The sequence below is a fragment of the Notolabrus celidotus genome, chromosome 23 (assembly GCF_009762535.1).
Source record: "Notolabrus celidotus isolate fNotCel1 chromosome 23, fNotCel1.pri, whole genome shotgun sequence".
Classification (NCBI taxonomy): domain Eukaryota; kingdom Metazoa; phylum Chordata; class Actinopteri; order Labriformes; family Labridae; genus Notolabrus; species Notolabrus celidotus.
The window spans coordinates 207,019-218,241 of record NC_048294.1 but is presented as its reverse complement, the minus strand read 5'-3'; the positions used below and the strand labels follow the sequence as shown (position 1 = coordinate 218,241).

Here is an 11,223-nt window from a genome sequence, read left to right as displayed (position 1 = left end):
CTTGATCTGAAATTTAGCTCGAATTTTTTGATTTTAAGGTTTTAATCCCACAGCTCATTTTTACAGATTTTTTTCTGACACATAGAGGCAAGTATCGTCTGCATATCGCCGAATCCCCATGAAAACAGACCCAAAGACGCAGTATCATCACAGATGTTGACAAACTTCAAGCTTTGAGTATGTTATTTTGAAACGGCCTCCTCTCTTTGACTTTCAGATGTTGTCCCTCCTCCCTCAGAGGGTTCTGAGGTTGTTGGAGTTCATCGGATTCTCAGGAAACAGGGTCAGTGACACCGAAATCTGCGCCGAATGAAAGTTGAGCTCACTTTAAAGGACTTTGAAACTAGCTGTGAAACTCTTGTGAGGCAGGTAATCGTCGGGTTATGACGCTGTGTGTCTCTCCTCAGGGATTTGGTTTGTCTCAGCTCAGAGAGGGAGCGTCCAGTCAAAGTCTGAGGTCCATCCTCTGCGCTCTGACGCTGCTCTTCTACCACACATACGTGTCGCTGATACTCGGTAGGAGTCGCTTTCTCCTCGTACAGGACGAGTATGATTCAAAGGATGTGATGACGTGATGATGATGATGGTGTGAATGTGTCTGAACAGGGACTGGAGAGGGGAACCTGGTGGAGGCTGAAGCTCTGCTGGAGCCGTACAAACACAAGTACCCCAAAGTAAGTCCAAGAGAAACCAGATTTAGATCAAAGTGAAGATCTAAAGAGGAGTCAGAGTTTAACCTCCTCTGTTGGTGTTTCAGGGATCCATCATCCTCTTCTACTCCGCTCGTATCGCGACTCTTCGAGGAAACTTTGAGAAGGTTGGGAACAAGCCGAACTTTGATTCCCCTCACAGAGAGATAGGAGATCCTGAACGTTGATGTTCTGGGGTTTTCGTGTATTTCAGGCCCGCGCCCGGTACGAGGAGTGCATCAGCAGCCAGCAGGAGTGGAAGCAGATCCACCACCTGTGTTACTGGGAGCTGATGTGGACTCACTCCTACCAGCAGGAGTGGGAGCAGGCTTACCACTACGCCGACCTGCTGTGCAAAGAGAGCCGCTGGTCCAAGGTAAGCCGGTCGTCGTGAGTCCTTGACATCCGGCGGACGCTTCTTCATCAACGTGTTTGTGTTCTAAAGTATGACTAATCTCGTGATGATGAGCTCTTCTTCTTCTACTTTATCTTTGTAGGCGATTTATGTGTACCAGAAAGCAGCCATCCTCAGCATGATGTCTGAGGAGGACGCGAAGAAGACCGGAGAGGACATCGTGGAGCTGTTTCGGTAAGTCTGGTGCGGAGGTGATGGATGGTTTGGGACTTATTCAGGGTCCTCAGTGTGGAAGTAGACACGTGTTCCTCTCTGCATGCAGGCAGGTGGAGGGGCTGAAACAGCGCCTGGCGGGGAAGTCCATCCCGACGGAGAAGTTTGCAGTGAGGAAGTCTAGACGCTACAAAGCTGCTAGCCCTGTCCCACTGATCATCCCTGCTCTGGTACGCACACATCAGCACGCCATACATCAGCACGCCATACATCAGCACGCCATACACACGCATCCAAATACATGTGTGTGGTCACTCACAGACATTTATCAGGCGTGTGAAAAAGCAGAACGTCTCATTAAATTGTTGATGTTTGTTTTTCTGTAGGAGATGATGTACGTCTGGAACGGTTTCACCATCGTCGGGAAGAGAGCCGACGCCACCGAGGCACTGCTGATCACCTTAGAGGCGGCGGAGGAGCAGCTCAGCAGTGACGCCAGTGAGTTCAAAGATATAAGGGCTCCTGCTAACACGTCAATCAAATCAAATCAGAGAAATATCAAAGCAAATAAAATAAAATCAATGAAATCAAATCAAATGAATATCAGAAAAATAAAATAAAATCAGAGAAATATCAGAAAATACAATAAAATAAATAAAATAAATACCAAAAAAATAAAATAAATACCAAAAAAATAAAATAAATACCAAAAAAATAAAATAAAATCAATTGAAATAAAATCAGATGAATATCAGAGGAAGTAAAATCAATAAATTAAAAGCAGAGAAATTCCAGAAAAATACAATAAAATCAGATAAATATCAGAAAATACAATACAATAAATAAAATAAACACCAGAAAAATAAAATAAAATCAATTAAAAAAAATCAGATAAATATCAGAGAAAATTAAATTAAATCATTACAACAAAATCAATAAAATCGAACCAGATAAATACCAGGACAAAAAATGCATTCTAATAAAATCAGTAAAATAAAATCTCATGAATATCAGAAAAATTAAAATAAAATCATTCCAATACAATTATTAAAATAAAATCAGATAAATACCAGAAAAATAAATGTCTCCAAGTTAAAAGCCAGATTAAAAAGTTAAATCTTTACTTTTAAAAACACTCAGAGAGCTCTCTGTTTTAATGTCCAGAGAGTTCAGAGTTTAGGGGCATAGAAACAGAAAGCTCTCTCTCTGTGAGGGACATGAGGAACATTTAGCTGTTTCTTCTTAATGTGATGCTTCAAAATCCCTGAAAGTGTCGTCAGCATCTAGGTCTATCTATGCCTCAGAGATCTGGGTCTGCTTAAAGACCAGATAGGGTCCTACCTGATGTTAAAACCAGGTACTTTACAGCGGGGGGGTTTGTAAACAGGATTTAAAGGTCTGGTGGTCTGTTTCCTCCGCTCAGACCCGTCAGAGTTCCATCCAGACGACAGCTGCCTGGTCCAGATGTTGAAGGGGCTCTGTCTGAAACACCTGGGCCGGTTACTGCAGGCTGAGCTCTGCTTCACACAGGTTCTCTCCAGGTAACACACACACACACACACACTCACACACACACACACACACACACACACACACACACACACACACACACACACAGAGACATGCCGTCAGACCGGTTCAGGTTTATCTCCTGGAGGTGTGAGAGAGATAAGATAAAGTCTGGTATCTGTGTTCATGTTGACTTCCAGTGAGAGTCGTATCAGATACGATCACTACCTGATCCCCTTCACCCTCTACGAGCTGGGTCTGCTCTACAAACAGCAGGGAGACTTCACCAAGGCCACCACCTACATCGAAAACGCCAAGTAAGTCCTCTTACCAAAGACTTCTACCTACCCTGTTTATTTATACCCTGAAGAACCAGACTGAGTGCTTGTCTTCTTCATCAGGACCAACTACAAGGACTACTCCATGGAGTCCAGGCTGCACTTCAGGATCCACGCGGCCCTCGGCAGCCTCAAAGGATCCCCTATCAGCACCCCTTAGTGCTCCAGAACAAGTCTCAGTGCAGCTGGAAGCTACAGAGTCCAAACCAAGAACCCAGGGATGAAGACGTGAATCAGGGTGTGAGATCACAGGTCCAGCAGGACTCTTGTTTTTAGGATAGCAGTCGTATATTTATGGTTCTTTCTCCTTATTTATTCCTTTATTTGATGGACGGATGAGATTATTTAAGCTTGCACCTCTCCTCAAACCGGCTCGGGCTTCCTCTCAAGCAGAAACTGACGTATTAACAGGAAACACGGTGCAGCGGTTTGATGCCAAATGTCAGTTTGATCACATTACTAACAGATTAACTCGACTCAAACAGGAAGAGGTTCACTGTAAGGGCTTCTCACGCAGGGCGAGGGTTTATCTCAGAGCGACTTCAGGGAGGAGCGCTGCAACACCGCTGCATGTTCACACAGAAGCACAAAATAAGGTTTGCAGATCTCCTTTTAAACCATCGACTGTACAAACAGACGGACGACACACCACTGCATCCTCCCACTGTACAAAAGTGAAGCCAAAATACAGGTGCAAAGGGCACTGACATCTTATCATGGTGACGTTTTCAGAGACGGCAGTCCAGTCCAGATCGGCAAAAATGTCACAGCGCTGCGGGAGCCTCATTGGTAGGGAATTTTCAAAGTTGTAAACTTTCCATGGGAATGAACAGGAATAAAGCAGGAATTTACTAAATTGAAGGTTGGCTCTTAATAGGGAACTTAAATATAGTTGGGAAAATATATTTTAGCATAATCCTGACTATAACAACCAGATTTCATGAGTACAGTTGAATATGTCTGCTATTCCTCAATCACATGCACATAGCACAATGCTTACTGCAGGGCTATTGAGGCCACGCCCCCTACATGCACTGTGCATTCCTCCATCACATGAAGCACAGAGGATTTCTACTTTGGATGGATGTCTGCTTAGAACAAAACAAATATTTATGCTTGGCTATGATACCTTTCCATTAAATTACCCTCAATTCCCAGTTCATTCCCATGGAAGGTTTCCAATTTGGAATATTTCCAAAATCCCCCAGCTTAACTTCCCGTGGAAATTTAAGGGTAACTTTCTAGACATTTTCCACCCCTTTGCAACCCTACTCATTGGTCGACACAGCTGCCAATCATAGCTTTGATCATGGAATAGAATTCTGCCTGTGACATCAAAGGCAGGGTTCTAGAATTCTGGCATCAAAGGCGGAGTTCTAGAATTCTGACATCAAAGGCAGAGTTCTAGAATTCTGGCATCAAAGGCAGAGTTCTAGAATTCTGACATCAAAGGCAGAGTTCTAGAATTCTGACATCAAAGGCAGGGTTCTAGAATTCTGGCATCAAAGGCGGAGTTCTAGAATTCTGACATCAAAGGCAGAGTTCTAGAATTCTGAGATCAAAGGCAGAGTTCTAGAATTCTGAGATCAAAGGCAGAGTTCTAGAACTCTAAAAAGAGAACATTTCATTAGCCCCTCCCCTCTTTCCTGATTCATCCCTCTTTTTTTTTTTCCCTTTTTTTTGGGGGGGGGGGCTTTTGCCTTTATTCCATAGGACAACTGAAGAGAGACAGGAAGTATGGGGAGTAGAGAGCGGGGGAAGACATGCAGGAAATGGTCGACGGTCGGGAATCGAAACGGTGACCCCTGCGACGAGGACTGTAGCCTCTGTATGTGGGGCACTTAGACCGCTAGACGAGTCAGAAACACGAACACTGAGACATACAGTAAATCAACGTTTATTTGACCTCTATTTGATTTTACACTTTGACCCATGTTCCATCTGATAACATGGAGAAGGCGGGCCTTATAAGTCAGTCAGCAGGGGGAGCTCTGAATATTTTGGCTTCACTTTTGGGGAGCTGTCATGTCGTCACGTTATGAGAGATCTGAGAAGAAAATCAGTATTACCAACACGTCTCAGATGGCAGTCGCTCGTCTTCCCCCTCTGTTGCCCTTTGAATCTCTGAACGAGCCCAAACTAAAGCTAAGAAACGGACCTTTAACACCACTACATGAATCCAGGCCTTACACTGAACCACGTCATCATTAAAGCCGGTTTATCTTTAGATGATAAAAGTGAAGAGTGCTTTACATGTGCAGCAGAGAGAGCTGTGTGTTCACACACACATTATATATAAATATATGCTTGATATTTTCTTCTTCATACTTTGCCTTTTTGATCTCCGAACGCCACACGTGCACAGAGCACATCAACACACACACACACACACATGTCAGTGCACACGCAGTCGCAGCCTTTTCACCAACCGTGGCTTATATTAACACACACACACACACACACACACACACACGGCGTAAAGCATAACACACTCATTCCAAGCTTGCACATACCGGGCAATAGGCACATTCAAGCAAAGCAAACAGGAGCAGCTGGAAACGCACACATTTAGCAGCAATATAAAAGATCTGCATCTGTTAGTTAGTTTGTCTGTGAGTCCGGTCTGAAGGTTTATTGTGGTCTCAGGTTTTTATTTCTCAGAGGCAGCAGAGTCTGGGACTTTCAAATGAAGGGGTTTAAACGTGAGATCTCCTCATAAAGCCTTCAGTGGCACCAAAGAGAGCCGTGCGAGTCGGATAGAAAGACCTGAGTGATGCAAAAAACCAAAATAATTTATACCAATATGTACAAAATTAATATGCCAAGTATCAATGTTCCACCTGTGACATTCAAAGAAAAAACATCCTTTAATTAGTTTAACACAAATTATAAAATGTAATCAAATTATATTATTTGTTATATAACCTCTATGTGAGCAATGAGTTTGATCATATTACAGTAAGAACCTCATTAACATCTCAATTTTGCACCAATGGAACAACATTGTTTTTCTTTAATGAAATAAGAATAAACTGTAATAATAAATGTAATAGAATAATAATGAAAAATATATGATTTAATAATAAATGTAACAAAATTCTGTGAATAGAAGTTTGACAATGAAAAGGAAAGATCAGAGAAAATAGAAAGGATAAATTAAGAGCATTAGAATAATAAATGAAAAAAGAAATAATCAAATAAAACTAAAGATCATTAATAAGTTAGATAAAAAATAAAAATACATTTTTAAAAAAGCATTTAAGGACAATAAAATGGGTTTAAGAAGAAGATGACATCACATCAGAGAAAATAAAAAGAATAGATTAAAACCATTAAAATAATGAATTACAAAATAAATAATCACATAAAATTAAAAACAATAATTTAGATGGATAAAAAAATGACCTGTTAGCAACACAGATAAACTGGTCCACCAACTGTTGCTCTAACAGGGTGGTCTCTGTTGGGACCCCCTGCTGCTTTTACCGACTCTATGGTCTAAAGAATCCCAAACGAAGCTGCTCTGCCTCTGAGAAATGTTTGCTTAGATGAAACTTTCTCTAAATGTTCCTCGACCTTTTCTTGATGAAATACTGAAATCATGAAGGTTTCATTTCCATCATGGTTCAGTCTGGATCTGCTGCAGGTTGTTCGGTCTGTCTGTGAACAAAGACACTAAGAGCGATGGACTGTTCCATGTGTGTGTGTTATATGTCACCTTGTATTCCTTTTACATAACTGAAGTCACATCAACCATAACCATGAGTTTCTCTTTATGAGATTAGAAACTTTTGAAAAAGCACAATCCATGTTTTCACCACGACACGATGGGAGAGGTTTCCAGACTTTGTTCTGTCTGTTGATCATATTTCAGGTACGAGATATTCACAGAGCTGTGTCAAACCATAAAGGGTACAATGGTTTCCTACAAGTTGTATTTGGAGCATTGGCGGATTAAAGAAGCTCTAATATCCCAAAAAGCAGGAGAGCTCAACTCTGCATGTCAGATTAAACCATGTAACAGATTAAAGTAATTCAGTCCCAAACAATACAAACAGGAACCACTTCACTTTAATCTTTACCTCCACATCGTACGTCTCAGACTCCATTAATATAATAACACGGTGGGAACATTCCGCCTTCCTTCTGTGAGGAATGTATCCACCTAAAGACCAAATGATTCCTGTGTGTCTTCATGTTCGTGTGTTTTTCTTTCTCTGTGCCTACTAAATGTCTGCGTGTCATTTTATTTACGTGTTCGTGTGAAACTTTGAGAATTTGCCAAGTGCAGTAAATATTCACAAACTTGTTGGTACAGTCTTTAAAAGTCTACAAATGGACCAGAGTCCTCCAGTTTGAAAGTCGTGGCTAACCTACCTGAGTTCTTAGCTAACATGCTAGTTCCGTGTTTAGCTTCCACAGAAACAAAATTAAACTCAGTAAACATCAAATGTTCAAACATACGTGTCAGTAATGAACTATTAAAATGTTCAGTCTGGTTTGATGTGTTCAAATCACACTCCTAGCTTATGCTACAATGCTAGCATGCTATAAATCCCTCGTTTACATATTAGGCAAATAGACCGTGCCTATTAGCTTGGAATTTTTAAAAACAAGTTAGCATCATTACTTGACTAAAGTATTTGTGGTTTCATTGTACGTCAACTTTTACAAAAGTCCTACATTGTGGGATGTCTCTTTGAGAAACTCTCAAGGGTGTATCTGAGCTAACCGTTGTTTCTCCAAAGGATGTTTGTCCTTTAAAACCAAGACAATCTTTGTGCAACTCTTTAAAGTTTGTTAGAAGAGCTAAACTTAAGACCACAAGAACATCAGTTCCTGTTTCAGGTTCATACTGCTGAAGGAAGCCAGCCATAAAAATGTAGAAACTGTGTCGTCTGAGAAGGGTTCTGGTCTATGTCTGTTGTCTGAGTAGTATCCACCAATCAGGTGTCAGCAGGAAGAACAGTGTATGGAGAGCAACAGCAGGTGTTCTGACATCATCAAAGACAGAATTCCAGAATTGTGTCTTTGATGATGTCAGAATTGTGTCTTTGATGATGTCAGAATTCTGTCTTTGATGATGTCAGAATTTTGTCTTTGATGATGTCAGAATTCTGTCTCTGATGATGTCAGAATTCTGTCTTTGATGATGTCAGAATTCTGTCTTTGATGTCAGAATTCTGTCTTTGATGATGTCAGAATTCTGTCTTTGATGATGTCAGAATTCTGTCTTTGATGATGTCAGAATTCTGTCTTTGATGTCAGAATTCTGTCTTTGATGATGTCAGAATTCTGTCTTTGATGATGTCAGAATTCTGTCTCTGATGATATCAGAATTCTGTCTTTGATGTCAGAATTCTGAGAACAAATGGAACATTCCATGAAGAAGGTCAGAGCTAAAAAGAACATCAGTGTCTCTAATCCTCTTTCATAGACCTCCATTCAACAAACAAACATTGTAGACGTAGTTTTCTTCTCCTCTTGAGGACAGACCTGACAAAGCTTGACTTTGGACTTTGGACTAATCTGCATCATGATGTTGTTATTTCAGCAAACTGAAGACCCGTTAATTACAAGAACATCACAAGAACATCAGTTCCTGTTTCAGGTTCATACCGCTGAAGGAAGCCAGATGGAACTTTACAGATTCTGATTCAGAAACATGTTGAATCTGGATCTCAGGGTCTGGATTTTAGCCTTAGTAGTGTCGACCAATCAGGTGTCAGCAGTCAGTATGGAGAGCAACTAGAATTCTGACATCAAAGACAGAATTCTGAAATCCTGTCTTTCATCTGTGATTGAGAATTGAAGAACAGTGGAACCACAAAGCGTCGTAAAAAGTTATTTTTTGGAGTCGCCAATTTAAAAAGATTTTAAATATTCGGAGCGACCTTCGAGCTCGTTAGAGGCGATCAACACTAAAACAGTCGTAGAAAACAAACAGTCACGATGTTTCTCTCTGGAGGGCTCTGGTTCTTTGGTGCTCGTGTTTGGTTCAGTCGGTGTCAGTGCCTGGTGTGTCGGCTCTCTGGAGGTTTTCTGTATTTGCATGTTTTTCTTCATCATGTTAAATCATTTTTATAATCGTACTGTTTGTGCTTCACGGCAGGAAGTGATGACACCGTTTATTAACAGACTACGGTAACAGACGGTGATCCAAGTGGTGCAATAAACTAAAAACAGAAGAGTGATAGTTTGAGGAGTTTCTGTGTATATGTGCCTCTTTCTGTCTTAGTATTCAGCCTTTTCTCTTGATTCTACAGCCTTGTGTTTATATTAAATATTTTTGATTTCAGCCAGCTCATCTGTATCACTTGTGGTTCTTTGTCTCGTCGTTTATGTTTGAGCAATATTAATACTTTTTAGGAAAAGTTGAAGGCTATTCAGTTACATGTGATGGTCTGAAACAAAAACAGGGACTCTTAACAGAAAAGAAGGAAAGAGTTCACAGGGGGTAGCATGAGTTTTTAAAAGCACAGCTAAAATAAATTAATATTATATAACTAACTTTATAACTTCTAAACCTTATTTATATCAATAAAAGTTCCCCTGGCTTTATTCTTAGCTGTTTTGTTTGTTTTGGCCGATTTTACCCGACTTCTTTCAGTTAGCTTAAAACACACAAGCTAACGTTAATTTGACAACATTATAAGAACAATTTAATTGCCAGCTAACCTGAGACGTGGAGAAGTGAGTTTGCTAACGTCAGATGTAAAAGTAAAATAGCAAACCTTAGCCCATAACCGCTAAAGTGAAATGTTAGCTAACCTAAACCATGTTAGCTAACTGAAAACAAGTTATGTGCTACATTGATTTTGTAAGTTGAAATAAAAGTGTTTAGCTACTGAATGCGAGGTCAGCTAGCCGTTTTAATCCAAACAAAAGTAAAATCACTGGCTTACCTGTAAATGCTGTTTTGGCCGTTTTTACCTGACTTCTTTCAGTTAGCTTAAAACACACAAGCTAACGTTAGCTTAACAACATTAAAAGAACAATTTAATTACCAGCTAACTTGAGACATGGAGAGAAGTGAGTTTGCTAACGTCAGATGTAAAAGTTAAAAAGCAAACCTTAGCCCATAACTGCTAAAGTGAAATGTTAGCTAACTGAAACGCCGATGTGTGCTACGTTGATGTTGTTAGCCTTTTAATCCAAACAAAAGAGCGGCGTGGCCTGACGTCATTTCTGCTGTTAAAAGAAAACACGTCTCGTCATCCATATTTTGAAGCGTACGAACAATCGTCACACAGGTTAATAGGTGTGTGTGTGTGTGTGTGTGTGTGTGTGTGTGTGTGTGTACATAATGAAATAATTAATAAGAACCTGAAAGCCATGATACCGTTACCGGTTGCCTTCGTAGACTCAAGGACACGTCACTTCTTCCTTCCTCCTTGACACACGTTTATTTACACGTTCGTTATTAACAAACAATAAAGTTGAAAATGTCTGTACTGCATGCTAACTAGCTTAGCTTCAGAGGCTACTCAGTAAACCTGCTAAAGGTATCGGCCTTGTCTTCAGTTTGTTTGTTATTTATCTCAGGAAGCTATACACACTCATGTATACAGTAGAAGTCTGATGTCGGTGTTGCAGTGATATGTGTAACCTGTCATTCTCTGGACCTGTCTCTAGAGTCGATCTGGATTTGATTTGGCTCCGCCCCTTTTTGGGGGATGAGCTCACAGAAAATGTTTGTTGGTTCTTCTTCGTGTGAATGTTGAGTTAACTGTTCAAACACAAACTGATCACACACAGTTTGTACCTCGGACTGAGTCACCCTATTGATCGTGTGTGTGTGTGTGTGTGTGTGTGTGTGTGTGTGTGTGTGTGTGTGTGTGTGTGTGTGTGTGTGTGTGTGTGTGTATATCCATGTAGGAAAACCCAGACTCTTGTAACCTGTTGTTCTGTGCCGAGGTGTGTTGTGTGTTCTCTCTCTCTCTCTTCTCCTGTGCCTCCTCCAGGTGCTGCTCTCAGCCTCTCAGCAGGTAATCAGGCTCACCTGTACCTGTGATCAGACTCACCTGTACCTGTGATCAGACTCACCTGTACCTGTGATCAGACTCACCTGTACTTGTGATCAGACTCACCTGTACCTGTGATCAGACTCACCTGTACT

At 40.8% G+C, this 11,223-nt stretch overlaps 2 protein-coding genes across 2 annotated transcripts in view; one reads left to right on the top strand and one right to left on the bottom strand.

The window, feature by feature from the left end:
• Positions 1-210: 210 nt before the first annotated feature.
• Positions 211-5,955, top strand: LOC117807094 (tetratricopeptide repeat protein 39B-like). Its single transcript, XM_034676150.1, has 11 exons — positions 211-283; positions 408-516; positions 607-674; positions 758-817; positions 904-1,065; positions 1,187-1,278; positions 1,367-1,487; positions 1,644-1,755; positions 2,681-2,798; positions 2,967-3,083; positions 3,168-5,955. Exons 1-11 carry the CDS (start codon positions 218-220, stop codon positions 3,262-3,264), a joined length of 1,122 nt encoding a protein of 373 aa, XP_034532041.1. The 5' UTR covers positions 211-217; the 3' UTR covers positions 3,265-5,955.
• A 3,535-nt stretch (positions 5,956-9,490) lies between these two features.
• Positions 9,491-11,223, bottom strand: part of LOC117807743 (steroid 17-alpha-hydroxylase/17,20 lyase) — a 10,679-nt gene continuing 8,946 nt past the window's right edge. Inside the window, exon 8 of the mRNA XM_034677142.1 lies at positions 9,491-9,508. Coding sequence (XP_034533033.1) covers positions 9,491-9,508 — 18 coding nt within the window. The remainder of the gene's footprint in view (positions 9,509-11,223) is intronic.

Coding starts and splice junctions, on each gene's coding strand:
- LOC117807094 (XM_034676150.1), top strand. CDS start 218: ATGTTGTCCCTCCTCCCTCAGAGGGTTCTGAGGTTGTTGGAGTTCATC. Junction 818..903: donor TTCGAGGAAACTTTGAGAAG/GTTGGGAACAAG, acceptor CGTGTATTTCAG/GCCCGCGCCCGGTACGAGGA. Junction 2,799..2,966: donor TTCACACAGGTTCTCTCCAG/GTAACACACACA, acceptor GTTGACTTCCAG/TGAGAGTCGTATCAGATACG.